The following is a 20,511-nucleotide window of genomic DNA, read 5'->3' as shown; positions in this document are numbered from 1 at the left end:
GAAAATTCTCCTGTTTCCTTTTGGAGGTAGGGAGAAAAATGACCACTTAGGTTCTTAATAGGCAACGAATAAAGGCAAAGAAAAAGAGGGGGCAAATTCAAACCAGGGCTTGGGTGCCCTTTCTCCAGGCTGGTTTCCCAGGACACGGGGACTGATTCCCTGTTGAAAGGTATTACCAGTGATGGTTGGGGTGGGAAGGGGGACATTTTACAGCATGTGGGGGCGGCTTTTTCAAACCTACAAGCCCCTTCCTCACTGAAAGCAGCGCAGAGCAAGCAGCTTCGTGCTCTGGCTCCCTTCCCCCTCATACAGCCCTGGGAGGTGCTCCCTGGAGATTCTCCCTAGGAGGAGCTCCCCAGGAGGTGCTCGTCTCACCCTATTTTACACTGAAAAAGCTAGGCCCAGGAACCTGTGACCACAAATCGGAAACCAGGATCCAGGACTTGAACCTCAGTGTCTGGCTCAGGTTCTGAACCTCTTGCCTTCAAAGGAAATATCCAGAAGCAGTTAGGGTGAGGAAAGCTACTGAATCCTCAGCGCCTGGAAGGCAGGCCCGGGCAACCAGTGGGGCTCGGAGTGGGGACGCTCCAGGACTGACCCCACTTGCCGGCCACCTCCGGGTCTCAAGCACCTGGGCTCAAGAATCTGTAAGACAATTGGCAAGAAGTGGGAGCAACCCAAGTGTCCATCCACACACTGATAGATAAGCAAAACGTGAGACAGCGTGCAATGGAATACTATTGAGCCGTAAAAAAGGAAGGACATTCCAAGACTAGTGACAACAATGATGGACCATAAGAGATCACACGGAGGACGCGCAAGGAGTGCGCCCGTGAGGAAAGCCGCCCAGCGTGAAAAGAAAGAGCAGCCTGCCCAGGAATGGTGCCGCCCACACTTCCTGTGCCGCTGACGACAACAGAAGCGGACAAAGAAACAAGACGCAGCAAATAGACACCAAGAACAGACAACCAGGGGAGGGGGGGGAATTAAATAAATAAATAAATCTTAAAAAAAAAAAAAAAAATAGAGGAGGAAGAACATTCCCAATTCATTTAAAAAAAAAAAAAAAAAAAAAAAAAAAAAAAAAAAAGAGATCACACGGAGGGAAGTAAGCCAGACATGAAAGGACAATTACTGTATGGTTCCACTGGTACGAAATAGCTAGAATAAGCAAACCCACAGGGACAAGAAGTGGATTCCAGGCTGCCAGGGGCTGCAGGAGGGGGACCAGGAGCTGCTGCTTAATGGGGCAGGTTTCTGTTTGGGGTGAAGAGGTTTGGCCGCAGATGGTGGTGACGGTTGCACAACACTGTGACTGTGATGATTTCCACAGAATTATACACTTAAAAATGGTGGAAATGGCAAATTCATGTTGTATTATGTTAGCACGATAAAAAAAAAAAATTAAAACAACATAGAACCGTACAACACAAAGAGCAAACCCTCATGTAAATACGGATTTTGCATAATGACAGAATTGGAGTCATATGGGTTTATCAATTGTGACCAAGTTACCCCAGTAATGCAAAATGCTAATAACATGGAAAGCTGTGTGTGCAGGGGATGGAACATGGGAACTCTGAACTCAGCATCATTTTTCTGTAAACCTACAACAGCTGTAAAAGTCTATAATAAAAGTTAAAATGGCAAACTATGATATACATAGGTTACCACAATAAAAAAATTTTTTTTCAAAGTCTGCAGGCGCTCCCACCACCCACCAAACCAAGCCCAAGCTCCTTGGGGAAGCAAGGACTCCCTGCCTGGGGCTTCCACGACCCGACCTTGGTCACCAAGTCACCTGGGAGCCTTCCGGGCTTCCCCAAAGCTTTGTGGCTGGGGCACTGGGGGTGGAGCGGTAGCCAGCAAGTAGGTCTTGCTGTCAGAAAGCTCTGGACTCAAGTCCCAGCTCCACTGCCTCAGGTTGTGTGGCTTTGGGCAAAGGACTTAACTTAGCTGTGCCCATTCTCATCTCTAAAACGGAGGGGAAGGGAAGCGGATTTGGCTCAACGGATAAACGGAGAGAGCATCCGCCCACCACATGAGAGGTCCGCGGTTCAAACCCCGGGCCTCCTTGACCCGTGTGGAGCTGGCCCACGTTCAGTGCTGATGCGCGCAAGGAGTGCCATGCCACACAGGGGTGTCCCCCACGTAGGGGAGCCCCACGCGCAAGGAATGCACCTTGCAAGGAGAGGCGCCCAGTGCGAAAAAAGCGCAGCCTGCCCAGGAATGGCGCCGTACACACGGAGAGCTGACCCAACAAGGTGACACAACAAGAAGAAACACAGATTCCCAGTGCCGCTGACAAGAATCCAAGCGGACACAAAGGAACACACAGCGAATAGACACAGAGAGCAGACAACTGAGCGGGTGAAGGCAGAGAAGGGGAGAAAATCAAATAAAAATAAGTAAATCTTTTAAAAAAATAATAAAATGGAGATGAAGAGCAAACCCCCTCCTCCTGGGGCCTGGAGCTGGGCCGGGTGCCCTGGGATTATAAACGCGGGGGGGCTGTGTGCACGCCCCACCCCGCAGGCCCACCCTCGGCCCCCAGGACAGGCCGTGAGTATCCACGAGTATCTGGCGAGCACCCAGCGGGAGCAGAGGGGCCAGGAAGCTGCTCCCTGCGCGGGCCGCCCTGGGCGATCTGCCCCTTTACACATTAAGCCTCTGCGCCCTCTCGTGGGCGTGGACACGCGCGCATGCGCGCCCACGCGCCTCTGCACGACCCTTCCCCCCCAGCACCGGCAGGTGAGGGACACTGGCCTCCTCCTGGCGGGCCCGGGGGCGGGGCCTGGCGGGGGTGGGGCTCGGTGGGGCGGGGCTCGGCAGGGGGCCCAGTGGGGCGGGGCCTGGCGGGGGCGGGGCTCGGGGCAGGGCCTGGCGGAGGCGGGGCTCGGGGCTTGGGGCGGGGCTTGGCGGGGCGGGGCGGGGCTCGGGGCGGGGCTTGGCGGGGGCGGGGCTCGGCGGGCCGCACCTGTGGTTCAGGAGGCGGTGCACCATCATCCACTCGGGCTTGATGCCGTAGCGGTAGAAGCGCTCCTCCATCTTGGCGTGGAGGGGGTCCTTGCTCTTTCTCTTCTCGCTCTTGCCATCCTCGTCCCCGGAGCCGTAGTCGAAGGGCGGGGGCTCGTCCATGTCGTTCTTCCTCTGGTAGTTGCGGTACATCACGGTGTGGTAGAGCTCCAGCTGCTCGTGGAGTGGCGCGGGTCAGGGTGGCGCGGGCCGCGGCCCCCCCACGCACCACCCCCGCCGCCCCTGCCGCGCCCGGGGCCTCACCTGCAGCTCCTTCACCCAGGAGCAGTGCCAGTAGGAGAGGCCTGCCCACTTGACCAAGAACTCCCGCTCGGGGATGCCCTCCAGGGCCTTGGGCGGGGGCACGCCGGGCTCCAGCTCGGGCCCCGGGAGCCCTGCCGGGAAGGGGGCCGGGGGCTCCGTCCACCTCCAGTGGAGGATCCGCTGGACTTTGCCCTTCAGGGGGGGACACTGTGGGGAGAGGAGGGAAGCCCCAAGCTCAGGGCGTCGCTGCAGGGCCCTGCTCCAGGGCTCCTGGACGAGCTCCCCCCAGCTGGCTGCACTGCTCCCCAAATCCAAAACAGCCAGATGGGGGCGCCCCCAGACACCTGGCCCCGTCCTGGGCAGCCGGCACGTGCTGCACACGCAGTAGGCGGGCAGCGAGCCTTCGTGAATCCACGACTCAGGGCCCGGCATCAGCCAGGAATCGGTTGGGGGGTCGGAGCAGAGAACCCCACGCACATATGACAGAGGGGGAAACCGAGGCCCACCCGGCGAGTGGGCAGCAGAACGGGGAGCAGAACCCGAGACCCCTGACTGCCCCATCCGTGGGTCTTTCCACTTAGCACCGCTGTGAAGATGTCACATCCCGAGCCCGCGCGGGAGAGGGCGTGGGGCCTGAAGTCCCCTCCCCAGCGCTCATGGAGCCCGTGGCCCCGTCCGCCACCCCTCCCCCCGCAGGCTGCATCTAGGCACCCAGAACCCAGGCTGGGGTGGGGAGGCTGGGTCTACACCAGCCCAGAAACACGCCTCAGGGCCCTGATGGGTGCTGGGGCTCTGAGTTGCTGCTGGCCAAGGATGCCCATGGCTGCGAAGCCCAGTGGGTGTGCCCTGAGCCCACTGCCTGATCCGGGAAGCAGGACTTTCCTCCCAGAGGTGGTTCCCAGGCGCACCACCCACCAGACCCCGCCTCCTCTGGCTCCAGCCTCAAAAAGGCCACAAGGCAGAGGGAGGAAGAGGAGCAGTCCAGAGGTGACAGCAGCTTCCCCAGCGCCCCCACTGGCCCTGGGGGAGGCGGGCAGCCCCCGCCCTACACCTGCTTCTCCCCAGCGGGGGGCCTCTTGTCAATCCCAGGAAAGCACAGAAGGCTGCACCAAGGGGGCCTCCCCAGGCCGGCCCAGACAGATACGCATGCACGCGCACGCACACGCAAAGGCCACACGCACGCCGGGAGCAGCACAGCCCAGGACCCCGGAGGGGGCAGCTGCAGCACGGGGTTGGGCCTGGGGGGCAATTCGGAGCACGGGGGCTGGTTCAGGTTGGCTCGAGAGGCCTGGGTCTGCCCAAGTCACCCAACGTGCCCGAGCCTCCATTTCCTCATCTACAATGCGGAGAGCAGAGGCGCGGGGCTGGGCGAGGCGGTGGGCGACGCGGCAGAGCTGCTGCCCCGCACACGTGGCCGTGCGGGGTGGGGAAGTCACCGCCTGCCTCCTGCCGAGGCCCAAGCGGCGCTGGCGCGGGTGAGGTGGTGGGCGGGACCTGGGACGGGGCGGGGGCGGGGCCAGGGCGGGGCACACGGGCCCAGGCTGGCGGCCGGGGGCGGAGCTCCTGGTGGGTGGGGCCTGGGCCGGAGGGGCGGGGTCCAGGGCGGGGCACTCGGGCCCTGGCTACCAGCTAGGGGGGCGGAGCTCCTGGTGGGCGGGGCCGAGCCAGAGGGGCAGGGCACAGAGCGGGGCACTCGGCCTGCCGGCGGCAGGGGGCGGAGCTCCCGGCGGCGGGGCGGGGCCGGGGCGGGGCTTCGGCGCGGGGCGGGCGGAGCACTCACAGTACAGCGCGGGCAGAGCCATTCACCGTTTGGGATCTCGGGCAGCGGCGGGTTGAGGCAGTGCAGGTGGTAGGAGGAGGGGCAGGCGTCGCAGCAGAGCAGCTCGCCGCCGTCCTTGCACACGCGGCAGAACTCCATGTGGTCGTCCTCCTCCTCCTCGCCGCCCTCGTCGTCGTCGTCGTCGTCGTCCTTCGGCTCCCACTGGATGCCCTCCTTCTCCTGGGGGCGAGGCCAGCTGGAGGCGCCAGGGCGGGAGAGCTCCCCGCACGGGGGGCGAGGGGGGCTCACGCGGACGCCCCCAGCCCGGAGGCCCCCGCGGCTTACGCAGTGCGGGCAGCTCCACTTGCCCTCGGGCGCCTTCTCGAGCTCGGGGTCGAGGCAGACCAGGTGGTAGGCCCGCGGGCAGGTGTCGCACAGGATGATCTCCCCGCCCTGCTGGCACACCTCGCAGTAGTCCTGGTGGTCCGTCTCGTAGCCATCCCCGTCGTCAACTAGGGGGAGAGGGCGAGGGCGCAGAGGCATCACAGGGGGCCCTCCCCACCTGGGGGGCAGCATCCCCACCCCACCCACACAGGCCTGATGCAGCTTAACACAGGTGGGAGGGAGGGAGGCGGATGGATGGACAAAGAGGACCAGGGGAGGGAGGAGGGCTAGGGGAATGGGCGACGGGGCAGGTGCTGGGTAGAGGCGTGGGCCCCAGTGGGTGCACAGTGGATGAGGTTAGCACGTCCTTCTCCACCCCTTGCCCCCCGCTGATGCACACGTCCTGGGTCACGCCCAGGTCCCTAGTTGAGCCTCCCTGTCTCAGACTCCTCCGCTGCAGGGAGAGCCCAGGGATGTGGAGCAAGCACCGGGGCCACAAGAGGCCCAGGCACGAGGGTGCGCTTCCCAAAGAGGGCCTCTGCACCCCCACGTGCCCACGGAGGGCCCGGGTCACCCTGCAAATGGGAAGTCCTACTCCGCTTCTTCTTGCGCCGCCTCTTGCTCTTCTTCCCCAGGGCAGCTGAGCACTCGGAGCGGGCCGAGGCGCTGTGGATGCTGGCGCTGTCCAGGTCCGACTCCTCCCGCTCGTCCTCCTCGCTCTGCAAGGGGCGGGGCGGGGCGGGGGAGGGGCCCTGTGAGCGACCCGAGGCCGGGTGGGTCGGGTGGGGGGGACGGACTGGGCAGGCTCTGTGGTTCACCACCCCCTCGCGTCCCACACTTGCCCACCTCCATCCCTCTCCCTGGGCCCTGCCCCTCCCAAACTCCTACACACCCGACAAGTACAGCCCTAAGGACCCCTCCCCCTCAGAGCCTGCCCAGATCTCTCCTTGACTGGCACAGCTTCTATGCCAGGTCCGGCCTGTCCCATCGGCCTGGTGTGTCATTGGCTACAGGCACACCTGAGCCCCTGCCAAACTGTAAGCGCCTCCCAGCAGGGCCCACCATGGCTGGGCAGAGTGCCTGGCACACACTGGGCACTCAACAAATAGTTGCCGAGCTCAGCTGAGCACCATTCTACTCCACCTTCCCCTCCAGAGCAGCCCAGCACAATCTCCCCTGCAGGCCACCTGCCTGGGGTTCACCCCTCCCGGCAGACAGGGGCAGGCCAGGCTCGGACCCTAACGGGGCTGCTGATGCCTCGCCTGTTGCCAGGTGGGGCTTAGTCAGGGGGCACCAGCAGCCGGGAGCTGAGCCCCCAGCCACAGTGGGGCAGATGGAGAGCACTCCCTGCCTGGAGTCCAAGCTAGAGGGACCCTTGGAAGGATCCAGTCTAAACCCCTCATCAGACAGCTGGGGAAACTGAGGCTTAGGTAGGCCAGCCAGTAGGATGGGAAGAAAGTGCAGGCGGAGGGCAGGATCTGCCCCCAGCCCTGGTTCAGGAGAATGACCTGAAGGTTTCCCACACTCACCCCGCCCTCCCACGGGCACACATACCCGTGCACGCACAATCCACCCTGACTCACGTGCTCCTATCACAGGCAGAACCTCAAAAGCACACACACACGTGCAAAATACATCTCAAATTTGCTCACACATACATATAACCAGACACGCCCAAGCACACTTCTGCTCACACACATAACCGTTCTGATACCTGCTCTCACACACTCACATTCCAGTCCCTGCTGTCCACACACACTTGCATATTCACCCTCATGCACACTCACACACACACACACTCTCACCGAGGAGCCTTTCTTCCTCTTGCCGCTGATCCCGCCGAAGCGGAACTTAAACCCGGACGCTTTTTTCCCTTTGCCTTTTTTCTTCCCATCTTTGGAGCCTTTGATCTTCTTCCTCACGCCAGGCCCTGAAAAGCCACGGCAGCGATGAGCTACGGAAGCAGTGCGCCATGACAGGTGTGACCCACGGCAGCGACGAGCCATAATAGCGGTAACCCACGGCAGCAAAGAGCCACGGCAGTGGTGACCCATGGCAGCAGTGAGCCATGGCAATGGTGACCCATGGCAGCAGCGAGCCTCAAGGATGACCCACGACAGAAATGAGCCACTGCAGAGGTGACCCACGGCAGTGAGGAGCCACAGTAGTAGTGAGCCACAGCAGTGGTGAGCCACAGCAGCAGTGACCCATGAGGGCCCTGTGCACCTGCTCACCGTCATTGTCTGATCCAGGGACCCAAAGGAAGGGGCTGCTTCTACAGTCACCCCTCTCCACAAGAGGAGCCAAGGCTCAGAGAGGTGACACCCTGGCTTAGGGGTGCACAGCAAGGAGGGGAGAGTCCTGGCCCTCGCCTGGCGGTCCCTGCCACTTCCCTCCATGTCCTCCATGGACACCAACCATCTTGAGAGGAGCCCTGGACTGCATCGCCCATGCCCCCAGAAAGGAGCTGCCCCTGCAGGCACAGGCCCCATGGCCAGCACCCCACATCCATGCCTGGGTCCTCAGAGGGACGTCCAGGGCAGGAACCCCTCCCGGCTGCGTCTCCAGGTCATCCCCAGCTCTAGGCCACGCCAGCTCACCCAGCAAGGCTGCCTGCCTCTGCCTAACCCCCAGCAAACACCCCCGGGGGCCAGCAGGGTGGGAGCAGTTTTCACGGAGCTGACCAGAGGGCCGAGGAGTGACCCCCACCCCCTCTCCCGCCAGGCTGAGCGGGGATCGTGAGACCCGGAGGCTGGGACTCACCCCGCCAAGGGGGCCGCGCCCCAGGCCCTCCTCCGGCCCCGAGCCCAGCTGTGCCCTCTGCGGCGCCACAGAAAATCTATTTCAATTTTTCAGGCTCTGAATAGGCAGTGCAGGGAATCGATGGCTTAGCAGCTGGCGCCCAAGAGGAAATGAGAAAGCAGAGCAGGATGCGCTGGACGGCAGATGCGCCCAGGACCCCTCCTGAGGTCCTGGTCCCCAGGATGGAGAGAGGCAGAGGGGGCAGGGCGGAGAGCTGACCCCCTCATCCCTCTACTCACCAGCCCCCCTTCGGAGACCTGCAAACGGCCGCCAGACCCCACATCCTACAGAAAAGGCCACCCCAGCACTGCCCCTGAAATCAGAGCTCCCTGGGCTAAAACAGGAGGTCCCCAGAGCCCCCTCGGCCCCACTGACACCCATATCAGGGCGCCCAGGAGGCTGAGCTGCTGGGGATCCCACCATTGAGAGCCCAAGAGCCAGAAAGCCTCCACCCAGGGAGCCCCTCCCCCAGGGTCCTCCAGTCCCAGGGTGCCCTCGCACCCTCTGCTGTCCCTAATCTGCGCAGACACACCACCCCCACCTGAACACTGAGCCAGACTTTGGAGCTGGACGTCCATCCAGGCCTGACCCAGAGCCACCGCCTCCAGGAAGCTGGCCCTGACCACACCTGCTCTCTGCTCTGAGCTCCTGCTTAAGTGCAGCACCTGGGAGCTGACCCACCTCTGCAAGGACCTAGCAAAGGACTCTGTGCATAGTGGGTGCTCAGAGAAGATGGATCAGAGGGGTCCCTTGTCAGGAATGTCTCAGCCTTACATCCAAGCGCCCAGCACATAAAACTCCCAAAGCTCTGCATACAGAGTCCCGCCGCCCCATCAGCCCCGAAAGGTGGGCCAGGCAGGCACCTGAGCCCACGTCACCAGGGGAAGGGCCGGGCAGGGCAGGGTCTGGACCGGTTCCCCCTACAGGGGGTCTGGGGGGGGTCCTTGGTGCCCACCTGCTGCAGCCTTACCCTTGCCCTCCTTGGTCTTGGCTTTGCGGACGGGCATGGGCTGGGGCACCTGCTGGGGACTGACGGCCAGCGGAGGGGCGATGGTGACCGTCTCCACGGCCGCGGCCACCGCCGCCGCCGCCGCCGCCGCAGAGCTGCCCTTGAAGGGGTTGTTGGCGCTGAACTCCCGCCACTTGGCGCCCAGGACGGTCATCATCTTGGACATGGGGATCTTGGGGTTCTTCTTGGCGATGAGCGGCCTGCGTAGGATGGGGGTGCCAAAGGGGTGAGTCCCACCCCCGCGGGCCCAGCCCTCCCTCTCCACTCAAGTTCAAGGTCAGGGAAGCAGCTGAGGGCAGAGCTCGAGAAACGCTCCCAGACTCTCCCGGGTCCCACCTCGGCAGAGGTGACATTCTAACGGGTTCCGGAACCTCGCACGGCCTCGGCGCGCCTCTGGTCCCCCACCCACCAGGGGCACCTTCATCCAGAAGACACGGTGGCCGGAGGCCCCCAGGAAAGACGGGGCCCGCCCTCCCCAGGGGAGGACAGTGACGGCAGGCAGGGGCACCTGTCACAGCGAAGGGGCAGTGCCTCGGCCCGACGGCCCCCACCCGGGAAGCTCCGGCCCTCCACCCTCTCCTGCGAGGGAGCGGGGTCCCCGAGGGCGGCCCCCCGACGCCCCGCGCGGCACCTGAGGAACTGGCTGAAGGCCTTGTAGTTGGTCAGCGTGTGGTAGTCCTCCTCAGAGAACAGGTAGTCCACGTCGTCCAGGCCCCACTCGGCCATGAGCTGCCCCGAGGACTTGGGCTCCTGGGAGAGGCGGGCCGGGCGCCCCGTGGGGTCAGAGGGGCCAGCCTCCTCCCCGCGCCCGGCCCCCACGCCCGGCCCGGAGGCCTCGCAACTCAGCGCCGGCAGTTCCCGCCCACTAGGGAAAGCGTCCTAGCGCCAGCCCCGCCAGCCCCTTCGTCCTGGGGAGACCCGATGAAGGAAATGCAGGGCCTGGGGGCTCCATGTCATAGCTGAGGGGTTGAAGTGTGGCCCCCAAAAAGCGATTTTGAAGTCCTGGCCCCAGTGCCTCAGAACACAACTCGGTCTGGAATTTGGGTCTTTGAAGATGCGATTCGTTTAGAGGAGCCGACTGGGTTAGGGTGGGCCTGGTATGTGGGCCTGGGTCTTTCTAAGAGGAGGACATCTGGACTGACACAGGGGAGAAGGCCGAGGGAGACGGGCAGAGAGCGGGCGACACGGCTGCAAGCAGATGCCAGCTTCCCCAGGAGGACAGGCAGGGAGCAGGCTCAAGGAGCCCAGCTCTGCCGGCACTGCGCTCAGCCTCCAGCCTCCAGAGCAGGGTTCAGTCAAGTTCTGGGGTTCAAAGCCCCCGCTCTGTGCGGCAGCCCCAGGAAACCAAGACGGGGCTAGGTAAGGCACACCCCAGCACCTCCAGGAGGAAACCGGGAGGCGGCCGGAAACTAAGCTGCACCCCAGCCCAGAACCCTCCCAAGGGGTGGGTGCTGCCTGATTAGCCTCAGGACCCCTGGGCAGGGACAATGGGATACTCCCAGGGAATGAACAGGGAGCTAAAGAAAGGGTTTTAAGAAGGAAGGTGCCCCCCGGGAGGGAGGCTGAGGGGTGCCTGTGGCACGCTGCAGGGAAGTGAGGTTCACCCAGGAGGCACAGGCACAGCTGCGCACGGTGCCCTGGGCGAGGTCAGGCTGTTGCCGGGTTCTGGGAAGAAGGGGTGCCCTTGCCGGGGCAGTCAGGGGACAGCCAGCTGGTGACAGGGCCCTGAGAGGGTCTGGGGCCCCTGCTGCACTGTCCAGACAGGCTCGCCGAGGCCCGGGGCGGACCGTCACAGAGCACAGAGGCAGCCAAGACCTGGGCTCACGGTGCAGACCCGGGTCAGGGGGCAGCCAGGATGGCTGGGATGGGAGGGGGAGCTGTTAAGAGCCTGGGCTCTGGAGACAGATGACCTGAGTTCTAATCCTGCCCTGCCCCAGATACTGGAGGCAAGAAGGTGGACGAGTTACTTGCCTCTGTGTGCCTCAGTTTCCTCATCTGTAAACAGGGACAGTAAGAGTACCTGCCTCACAGGAGGAATCCCGTCAGCCGGGGACAGTGCCGGGACAAGGGGCAGGGGCTTTTACCCCCACACACACACCACCCCGTTTCAATTAAGCCAATCAGCACTTTGCACACCCTGGGCCACTGTGATTGGTCTGGGGTGGGCATGTGATGAGGACAGGAACCCCATGGCCCCCCCCCCAATTAGATGACAGGACCAGACGTCCCCTGGGGCTGGATCAGGTAGTGGCTTGCGGAGGAGCCCCGAGCGGCCGCACCCATTCTCAGCCATAAGTGCCCGGCTTAGCCCAGAGGGGCCCTCCAGGGGTAGAGCTGAGGGATACAAAGAAATGGGCCCTTCATGCCGCTGTGTAGCTAGAACCCCAACCCTGGAGCCCTTTGCCTCTCAACACTCAGGGCCCTAAGCCAATCAACTCCTTTCCTGCCAGTGCCCTCGGAGCTCCGAGCTCCCAGCAGCAGTGCCACCGAGCCCAGCTCTTGGCCTACAGGTCTGTGACACGATTCCCGCGTGGGCTGACCCACGGCCATCCCCGCAGGCCACGCCTGTCAGCGGCACGTGCCGCCCAGCCCTTGCACAGCACACTCCTGGCTAAGGAGACCCTCTGAGTGAGGGGCCCCAGGAGCAGCAGGGCTCTTCCCTGCTCCCCACCTCCTCCGTCCCCCCTCATGAGTTCAGAACCCTGTCCTAATCCCTGCTGAGCATTTATCTTAAAACCCACTGAGCCTCGAGGCCATTGTGAAAGGAGAAAGGGGGCCAAGTGTTCCCCGATGGCTCACAGCCCCTGCCCACTGCCTGAGTGCTGAATCCCAGACGCCCATCCCTCGGCTGGACCCACAGCCCCTTCCCCTCCCTGAGGACAGCCCTCGGAGCAGCCCGAGTGGGGGCTGCAGGGTGACCCTACAGCCTGGGCTCAGGTCCCAGCAGTCCCCCGATGCACAGGGACCGTGCTTTCCCCACGGAGAGCGCGGAGGCCCATCCCTACGGCTCCCCGGGGATACGTCCAGCGGGAGACCCTTTTCAGAACGCCCGCTCGAGCAGAGTTTCCGAGCACGGGCTAAGAAAGATCCCTTCATACCGCTGCCGGAGGAAAAGACTATTTGTTGTTTTAGTTTCCCCAGTTGCTCCAAGCAAGAGGTTTCTGACACTAAACTTGAGGTCAGAATATCTATCACTCTCTTCAGAAATAGCTGCAGCGCGCGTGCAGGCCAGCCGCTGCCAAGGGCGGCCAATGCATCAGCAAGATGCTGCACGGATTTCCTCCACAGACTCCGAAATTTCATCCCTCATTATTCCAAATGGCTCCGAGGAGTCTGGCTACAGCATCTCTCTTACCAAGTGGCTCAGCGTCCATGCACACGCAGCCCGGCCGGCCCCGACCGCCACTGCTTGGGAAAGATACCTGGCTCTTCTGGCTCGGGGGGTCCTGGGCTAGGAGGCCAAGGGCCAGAGGAGGCAGAGCTCGGTGGACCCAGCCTGGGTTCCCGTTACCTTTAGGCATCCATCATCGTTATCGTCCTCTTCGTCCTCCTTCTTTTTTCGCTTGGCTTTTTTCTCCTTCTTGTCCTTGAGTTTCTTCTTCTTCTTTTTATTAGGGGAGTAGTCACTCCCTTCACTCTCTGACTTCTCTTCCAGATCCTCTTCATTTTCAGACAGCTCATCATTGCTCCCCTGGGAAGAGAGAGGGGACCATGAGGGCAAGAGCGCAGCCCTGGCAGGGACCTCCCAGGAAAGTCAATTCTTCACCAGGGTCCCCCTGTCCTTGAGCCCAGTCCAGAGCTCAGCCAAGAGGGGCCGCCCCGAGCCAGCACCAAGGCAGGGTCTCGCCTCCCAAGGACCAGGCGGCGGCAACACATAAAACGCGCAGGCAAGGCAGGGCCCCCGCCTGGGTCCCCGTTGGTGACGCCTGGCTCCGCTTCCGTCACGGTCAGGTTTTCATGGACTTGGGGGGTTTTATCCTGGGTTGGGTGATTGGCCTGGACCTAGGAGCTCCGACGTGGTGCCCAAAAGCCAAACACAAAATGCACAGGAAATGTCCCGGAGAGGAGTGGATCCAGGACCCGTGCCCGGCCCCCTCTCCACATCCGCAGGCATCCTACAGAACTGCATTTACCAGAGAGCACCTATAATTAATGCAAAGCACACACCCCAGTTGTATCTGCTTGTGGGCTTTCCAGAAGCTGTTATGGCACGAGCCCACCTTCCCCCCTTCATTTCAATATGAGACAAGGTAATTTAGACAGCTCTTAAGCTTGGCTTCCTTGATTTAGTTGCCTGTCTGTACAGGCAGAAATGGCTCATTTATATGGAGATAAGGGCGTTTACAGGCAGCAACTTTCCACCAGAAAGGAACTGCCCCTCTGAGAAAGTGGTTTACTCATCTGCCTTAGAGATGCAGGTCGAGTGGCAAAGCCCTTCCCAGCCCCCCCCCCCCCCAGCCTGGGTCAGGAGGAGGCGCGCTGGGGGCTGGGGTCCCTCACTGTGGCTTGTCATCTTCATGACTGCTATTAACTGCTTTTCAAGGTGAGCAAAATGAAACAGGTAGAGAAAGAGAGCTGAAGAAAGGTGGAGAAGGAGCTCAGGAAACAGCCCTGGGGGAGAGAGAGGTGGAAGTGGAGACAGGGAGGGAGGGCCAGGGCAGGGAGGGGGTGCGGTGGGAAACAGGACGTGGTCAGGGTAACAGGATCCCTCCAGAGGTCCCCGGAGACTCCCAGCCTGACCCCCACCCTTTCAGCCACACTGGGAATGTGATGACCTGCCTCTTCCAGGGAGAGAGGCTCCAAGCAGGCATCTCCCATCGTGGAGTTGAGAGAGGTGGTCACTGATGGGGGGAGCCAGGAAGGGACCCCGCTGCCACGCTCCCTGCACCTCCCAGACCAGAAGCTTGGCTGTCCGCTCCTGCCAGGCTCCCTGCTCCCAGGGAGGCCCTCCGAGCCCGCTGACCAAACCTTTTATGCCCATTAAGCAGCACACTGGGGAACTGCAGGCAGCACTGCCTCCCGGCCTTTCCGGAACCCGGGCGATTCCTGGAATTACTGACTCAGCCACGCCGGGTCCCAGGGGCAGCTCCCGCCCCAGCCCCCTCCCGAGCAGGCGAGCCTTTCGGGGCCGCTCCCGCCCCCGGGGTGGATGGCAGCGCGGGGTCTGAGGACCACAGCTCCCGGGCTCTTTCTCAGTCTTCTGGGAAGGCAGGGGTCGGAGGGGCACGTCCCTCTCCCCTGCGGTGTCAGAGCTCAGCCACCTTCGAGAGACCTCCCTTCCAGAGCCGCGGGAGGCCTGCTCTTTCCGCCCGTCGCCCCGCGAAGGTAAGGAGGGGAGGGCGCGAGCCCCGCTTCAGCACCACGGACAGCGGCGGAGGGCCAGCCGGAGGGAGGGGTGCCGGACCCTCGGCAAACCCCATCCAAATTGCGAAGCCCGACTTGGGGCTCGCTAGAGAGGCTGCAGGACACAGCGGAACGTCTCAGAGCTCCTGTCCCTGCTCGCCCAGGACCTGGGCAAGCCACCGCAGCTGCCCGAACACCAGCTGTGAAGTGAGGACACCAATGAGAGGTGGCAAGAGGATCCAATGAGAACACGTAAGAAAGGCCCGACGCGTTTTTGAAATGAGACCCCGGTACAAAGAAGCCATGGTCAGAGGCAGGGGGCGGGGGACAGGACGGGACGGTCACCTGCGGCTCCAGGGCCCAGGCCTCACTGCCACACCCTGGGTGGGAGAATTCGGCCAGGCCCAGGCAGTCTGGGTCCACACAATCATGCCCTCTGCCCCCTGCACCGCCATGGCCAGACCCCCACGATGGCCAGGCATTAGAGCCCCTTCCTCGCTTGGCTCTCAAACCAGGCCTGCTGCTGCCCACGCCCAGAAAATGCCCAGATGACCCTTGACCTCAGCTCTGCTTTGGAAGCCAAAGACACTAGCAGGACGACAAACTGGAGGGAACAAGCCAGCTTTACCCCCCCTCTTGAATCCAGACTGGGGCTGGGCCCCCGGAGCCAGGGGGGGGACGGGGCCTCAGCAGGTCTCGCTGTCGGGCAGGATGATGTGGTGCAGGGGTGGGGCGGGGGAGGGGGGCAGGCCCACCAGGAAGGCTCGCCCAGGGCCCACTCCAGAGCTAGGTGGGACAACAGGAGGGCAAAGGCCCCTCTGCCAGGAATAAGCCAGAACTGCGGCAAGGCACACCTGCCACGCAGCCCCCGCCCCTGCAGACACGCACCTGGGGCTGGGCCGAGATGGCAGCCCCTCACATTCTCCTTTTCCCGCAACCTGCTCTGGGGACAGCCAGGTCAAGGCAGAGGCTCCAACTCCCCAGACCCCCAGCCCCTCTCCCTGCACCAGATGAATCCACCTGCACCGGGGATCCCACCCAAGCCCTCCTGCCACCCCAGGGGCCCGACTGGGGAGCAGGGGTGGGTCTCTTAGAAATGAGTTCTCCTCTGGCAGGACAACTCTGTATCTGCAGCAAAACTGCATCCGGTTGTTCTGACAATTCCAGACCTGGGCCTCTTTTATTTCTCCCCTGAAATTTTCCCTTGCAGAGAAAGGGTTGAGGGGGAAGGGCGGGGAATGGTTCTGAGAGCAAGTCGCAGAGGCCAGACCAGTCCGCAGGCCCCGGAGGGACATGGTGCCAAGCGCGAGACTGGCTGAGAAGGGAAGGAACGACGGACAGCTGCCCCGGGGGAGCTGCGGGCCAAGCCCCGTCCAGGCACTGACCCACGGATTCCTAACAAAAACCTCGCATCACCCGCAGTCCCGAGGTCCTAGAGCCCCCAAACCACGCTGTGAGCTGTGAGCCGCAGGGTGGCAGTGGGGGTTTGACCTTGGCGCGTCCTTTCGGCTGCAGGGAGGCTCCACAGGCCGGTGAAAGAATCCCCGTGGACCTGGAGTTCCCACACAGCACCATCTGCAAAGCTGCCTGGAGCCCCTTCCCAGGCTGCGCGTGCTGGGAGCCAGGGGGCAGGCAGAGGGCCCTCCGCGTGCACCCCCAGGCCCACCCAAGGGCCGAGCGGGCCACCCAGGCCCGAGGGGGCAGCCCCCGCCAGCCCTCCTCCCCCCTGCTCTGCAGATGTTTCTCCATCGAGGCCTGCTGTCTCTTTCTCCCTCCTCCACGCTCCGTGCGCAGCAAACACACACACGCACACACACACACACACACACACAGCTCCCGAAAAAGGAGGCATGGACACGCCCAAGGCAGGCCTTGGAGAGTTGGTCATTCTCAAGTTGGGGTCCTTCGAGATCCAGAGGGGCAGAGAAGGAATGAAACATGAGCCTTCCCATTCACGAGGGTTATAAACAGTTATAATTTAGCACTGAATAATTGGTTGCTATGGTAACCGCTGCAGCCCAGGTTGAAATCATTTCTCCCTCCTGCGCTCGGATCTGACAAGGAGCTCCATCTACATATGCTCAGGTTCCGGCCGCAGCCCCGCTATTTTATGTAGATTGGAACCCGCTGCCGCCACCCCTGCCCCCAGCAGCCGCTGCTTGGTCCCACCTGCCCCGGCCCCTCTGCTGCCTCCCCCACGCCTCATCTTGGGACCACCGGGTTGGAGATGTTGGGGAGCTGGGGGTGGGGGTGTCCGCCTCCCTCCCTTGCCCCGAGGACCGGGTGCACACGGGGCTGCTGGGACCTCGCCCTCCGCCCTCCGGCCGCAGCGCTCCAGAGCCCTGGGATCCAGCCGCGTGGGCCGAGCCAGGCTCTCAGGAGGGCGGGGACAGGGACGGCCACGGCCAGGGGTCTCCTTGGGGGCTGGCCTGGCGCCGCCCGGTCGTCTGGAGGCCTCCTGCCCACCCCACTGTCCACCCCTTTGGAGGACCAGACTCCCATCTCAGAGGAGAGAGGGAGGAGGGAGGGAGGAAGTGGGGAGGGGGCAGCAGAGAAAACGGAAGAGGGTGAAAGAGGGAGGGAGGAGGAAGGAAAGCGAGGCGGGAGGAGGGGAAGAAGAGATGAGGAGGAGCCAGGAAGAGGGCGAGAGAGACGAAGAGGCAATTCCAAGAGATTCATAAAGCAGGAGACCAAGCACAGGCCAAGAAATTGAGAGACAGCGTCAGACGGGCAGACAGAGGCCCAGGGGCAGGCGGGGGGTGGGGCTGAACCGCAGAGGTGTTTCCAGGAAGGTCCAGAGAAAGGGCGGGTGACCCCAGCCAGCCTGGAGACAGGAAGGCCACCATGGCCATGTCCGGATATGAAGGAGGCAGGAATGAGCCCCAGACCTTGGAGACCCCCCCCACATATTCCCCACACACCCCCAGAGCCCACACACCCCCCACCCCAGGGCCCTCACACCCCCACCCCAGAGCCTTCACACCCCCACCTCAGAGCTCTCACACCCCCCAGAGCCCTCACACCCCCCACCCCAGAGCCTTCACCCACTCCAGAGCCTGCATACCCCCTACCCTAGGGCCCTCACACCCCCCACCCCAGGGCCCGCACACCCCCCAGGGCCCACACACCCCCCACCCCAGGGCGCACACACCCTCCACCCCAGGGCCCACGCCCCCCCACCCCAGGGCCCGCACACCCCTGAGGGCCCGCACACCCCCCACCCCAGAGCCCTCACACCCTCCACCCCAGGGCCCATGCCCCCCTCCCACCCCAGAGCCCTCACTGTGCAGCCCGGCAGCCTCCTTCCCAGCCAGGGCATGGGGAGAGTGTCCACAGCGCCCTGTGTCCAGGAGGGAGAGGGGGGAGGCATGCCGGGGCATGGGGGAGACTGCACAGGAAAAGGGGCTCCCACGGGCTTTGCAGCCCCCCAGGGGTTCCGTCGGTCTTTGGGACTAACTTGGTCTGAGGACAGATGACCTGCCCTGCTGGGCCTCGCCTCGCCCCCAGGCTTCCTGAAAGCTGCTGGGGAGGGGGTGTGTGCAGGAAGCTCCTGGCCTCAGCCACGAGGCCCCCAGAGCCCAGACCCCCCCACCCCAACAGCACAGGGCCACAGGGACGGCAGAGGAGGCCTCGCGGCCTGAGCAGCCTGCGCCCCTGTGTCCAGCCCTGGCAGCCCCGAGCCCCCTGCCCTTTGTCCAGGTGAAGGACCCGGGGCGGGGGCAGGAGCGGCAGCAGGCTCACCGCTTCTCGATCAGAGCAAAGGACTGGGGAGGGCCTGGTGAGGTGGGGGGCCCTGGCACAGGGGGTCCCTCCCCCTCTCCTGCCTGCACCTCCCCATCTGGGGGAAGAAGCAAGTCTCAGCAGAGGCAGAGGATCCTGGGCAAAGCGGGGGCCTCCAGGGCCCACGGCCCCTCCCGGGGCTCCCCTGGAGTGCAGCCCGCAGCCCGCCCCACCGAGGGGCAGGCTCACCCATGGCCCTGGGTGCGATGCCAGGGGTCCAGCAGCATCAGACTGAGGTCAGAGCCCAGGCATGGCAGAGAAGGTGGCGGGGTCCGGGTGGGGGGCAAACCGGCCTGGAGGCTGCTCAGGGTCTTTCCAGGTGAGGAGCCATCCACACCACAGGGAGGGGAGGTAGGGCCTGGCCGGCTGCAGAGCGGGCTGGGAGGGGGCTGTGGCCATGTGGGACCTGGACCTCAGGCGCCGGGGGCAGGGGCGTGACGGGAGGTACATCTCCGACCTTCTGTCCCCACGAGGGTAGAGGACCGTAGGGGCAGGGCCGGGAGGAGAGAGCACAGGCAGGTCCAGGTGACAATGGTGGGCCAGCCCCCATGACAAGCTGAGGGGGTTCAGGCCACCCGTCTTGGGGGTGGTGCCGACACCCAGGGCAGGAGCTGGGATGGGGCCCCATTGCCACCCCCGGGGAGAAGCCTGTTCTAGTTTGTATCTGATAGGACGCCCAAAGTGAGCTCGGGGGTGAGCTGGGCACAGACAATCAGAAAGGGGAGGAGGGGACAGTGGCTCCGCCATCACCTCTCCTGATTACGGAGCCCCCGCAGCCACCGGAAGATTCCGGTCAAAGCCCATAACAGGATCGATCGTCTGCTAAAGGCCCCATCTCGCTTGGGGGACAAGCAGAGGCCCACAGTGGCCTGCAAGGTCCTCCCCACCTTGGAGTCGCTCCCTGCTGCTCCCAGGACCCCCCCAGCAGGCGGCTGTGCCTTCGTCCTGAGCTGGTTGCCCCCAGGTTCTCCCGTGGGCCCCGGCCTCACTCTGTGTCCAGGGGCCTGGGTCCCCAGAGATGCAAGGACTGCCGGGCTGGCCCAGGTAGGTCACCTTGGCGCAGGGGAGGGAGGAGGCCACGGAGGCTGCCGGCACTTGCCCTCGTGGCAGGCGGGCCAGGGCAGGAACAGGTCCGGCAGGGGCAGCTGCTCGGAGCTGACAGCCCAGGGCTCCACTTAAACACCACTGAGCCACCACGCACTTGTCTTTTAAGTGGCAGGTGGAATCGTGTCCCCCGAAAAGCCACGTTCAAGCCCAAACCTCCGGTGCCTGTGAAGGTGAGCTTACTTGGAGATACGAGCTCTGCTGAAGAAACAAAGTTAGGATAGGTTCACGCAGGAGCAGGCTGGGCCCTAACCCAACACGACCGGCCTCCTTACAAGAAGAGAAGATGCACAAAACCAGGGACACACAGGGGGGATGGCCACGAGAAGACGGAAGCCGCAATCGGAGGGACGTGGCCACGAGCCAAGGGACCCTGGAGCCCCCGATGCCGGAAGAGGCTGGCAAGGTTCTCCCCAGAGCCTGGGGCACGTGAACTTGCCGGCACCTGGATTCTGGACTTTGGGACCCCCAGGACTGTCAGAGAATAAATTTCTGCTGTTAAGCCCCCCACTTGGGGTGCGTGGTTATGGCCACCCCAAGAAACATAGTAGCACCACCTGCCCTGCGGGGTGGTCCGGAGGCCAGGAGATGATGCTCAGGAAGAGCCGGATGCCAGCACGTGTTGGAAAACGGAAGCTGTGGACAGGGGCTCCCACGTGGACAGGACTTCCGGCTGCAAACCAGCCTCAGCGTCCACATCGACCACCAGCGTGAGGGTTATCTTGAGGGGGAAGCGAGTCGGTGCAGGAGACTCCAAGCACCCCAGAGGCCAGCAGCTCAGGCACGAGACACACAGGGGACCCCCCCAACTGGTCTTGTCCCACCTTTATCCATTCATTGAGTCCCCAAATTCACAACCCATTGGAAGCAGCAAATCAGAAGGGAGAGGGCCTGCTCCAGAGCAGCCACGCCGAGGACAGCAAACCTGAGTCTCCACATGCAGGAGCCCAAAGCCCTCAGCACAGCGCTTTGTGCAGGAGCCTGGGGGGCCGTTCCATGAGGGGACAGAGATGCCGGGGACCCCAGCCACGACCGGAAGAGGACAAGTGGC

General features: G+C 63.3%; 1 protein-coding gene across 5 annotated transcripts in view; it reads right to left on the bottom strand.

The window, feature by feature from the left end:
* CHD5 (chromodomain helicase DNA binding protein 5) overlaps positions 1–20,511 on the bottom strand; it is a 79,631-nt gene that overhangs the window by 48,478 nt on the left and 10,642 nt on the right. For all 5 annotated transcript variants that reach the window (XM_071217801.1, XM_058304559.2, XM_071217802.1 and 2 more), the window contains exons 3-11: positions 12,745–12,924; positions 9,865–9,983; positions 9,195–9,433; positions 7,228–7,352; positions 6,018–6,141; positions 5,384–5,550; positions 5,060–5,278; positions 3,280–3,486; positions 2,978–3,189 (exon numbers count right to left, since the gene is read on the bottom strand). In XM_071217801.1, the coding sequence (XP_071073902.1) occupies positions 2,978–3,189; positions 3,280–3,486; positions 5,060–5,278; positions 5,384–5,550; positions 6,018–6,141; positions 7,228–7,352; positions 9,195–9,433; positions 9,865–9,983; positions 12,745–12,924 (1,592 nt within the window). The remainder of the gene's footprint in view (positions 1–2,977; positions 3,190–3,279; positions 3,487–5,059; positions 5,279–5,383; positions 5,551–6,017; positions 6,142–7,227; positions 7,353–9,194; positions 9,434–9,864; positions 9,984–12,744; positions 12,925–20,511) is intronic.

This window comes from Dasypus novemcinctus, chromosome 9 (genome assembly GCF_030445035.2).
Source record: "Dasypus novemcinctus isolate mDasNov1 chromosome 9, mDasNov1.1.hap2, whole genome shotgun sequence".
Lineage (NCBI taxonomy): Eukaryota > Metazoa > Chordata > Mammalia > Cingulata > Dasypodidae > Dasypus > Dasypus novemcinctus.
The sequence above is the reverse complement of the archived record's forward strand: the minus strand, read 5'-3'. Positions and strand labels throughout refer to the sequence as shown.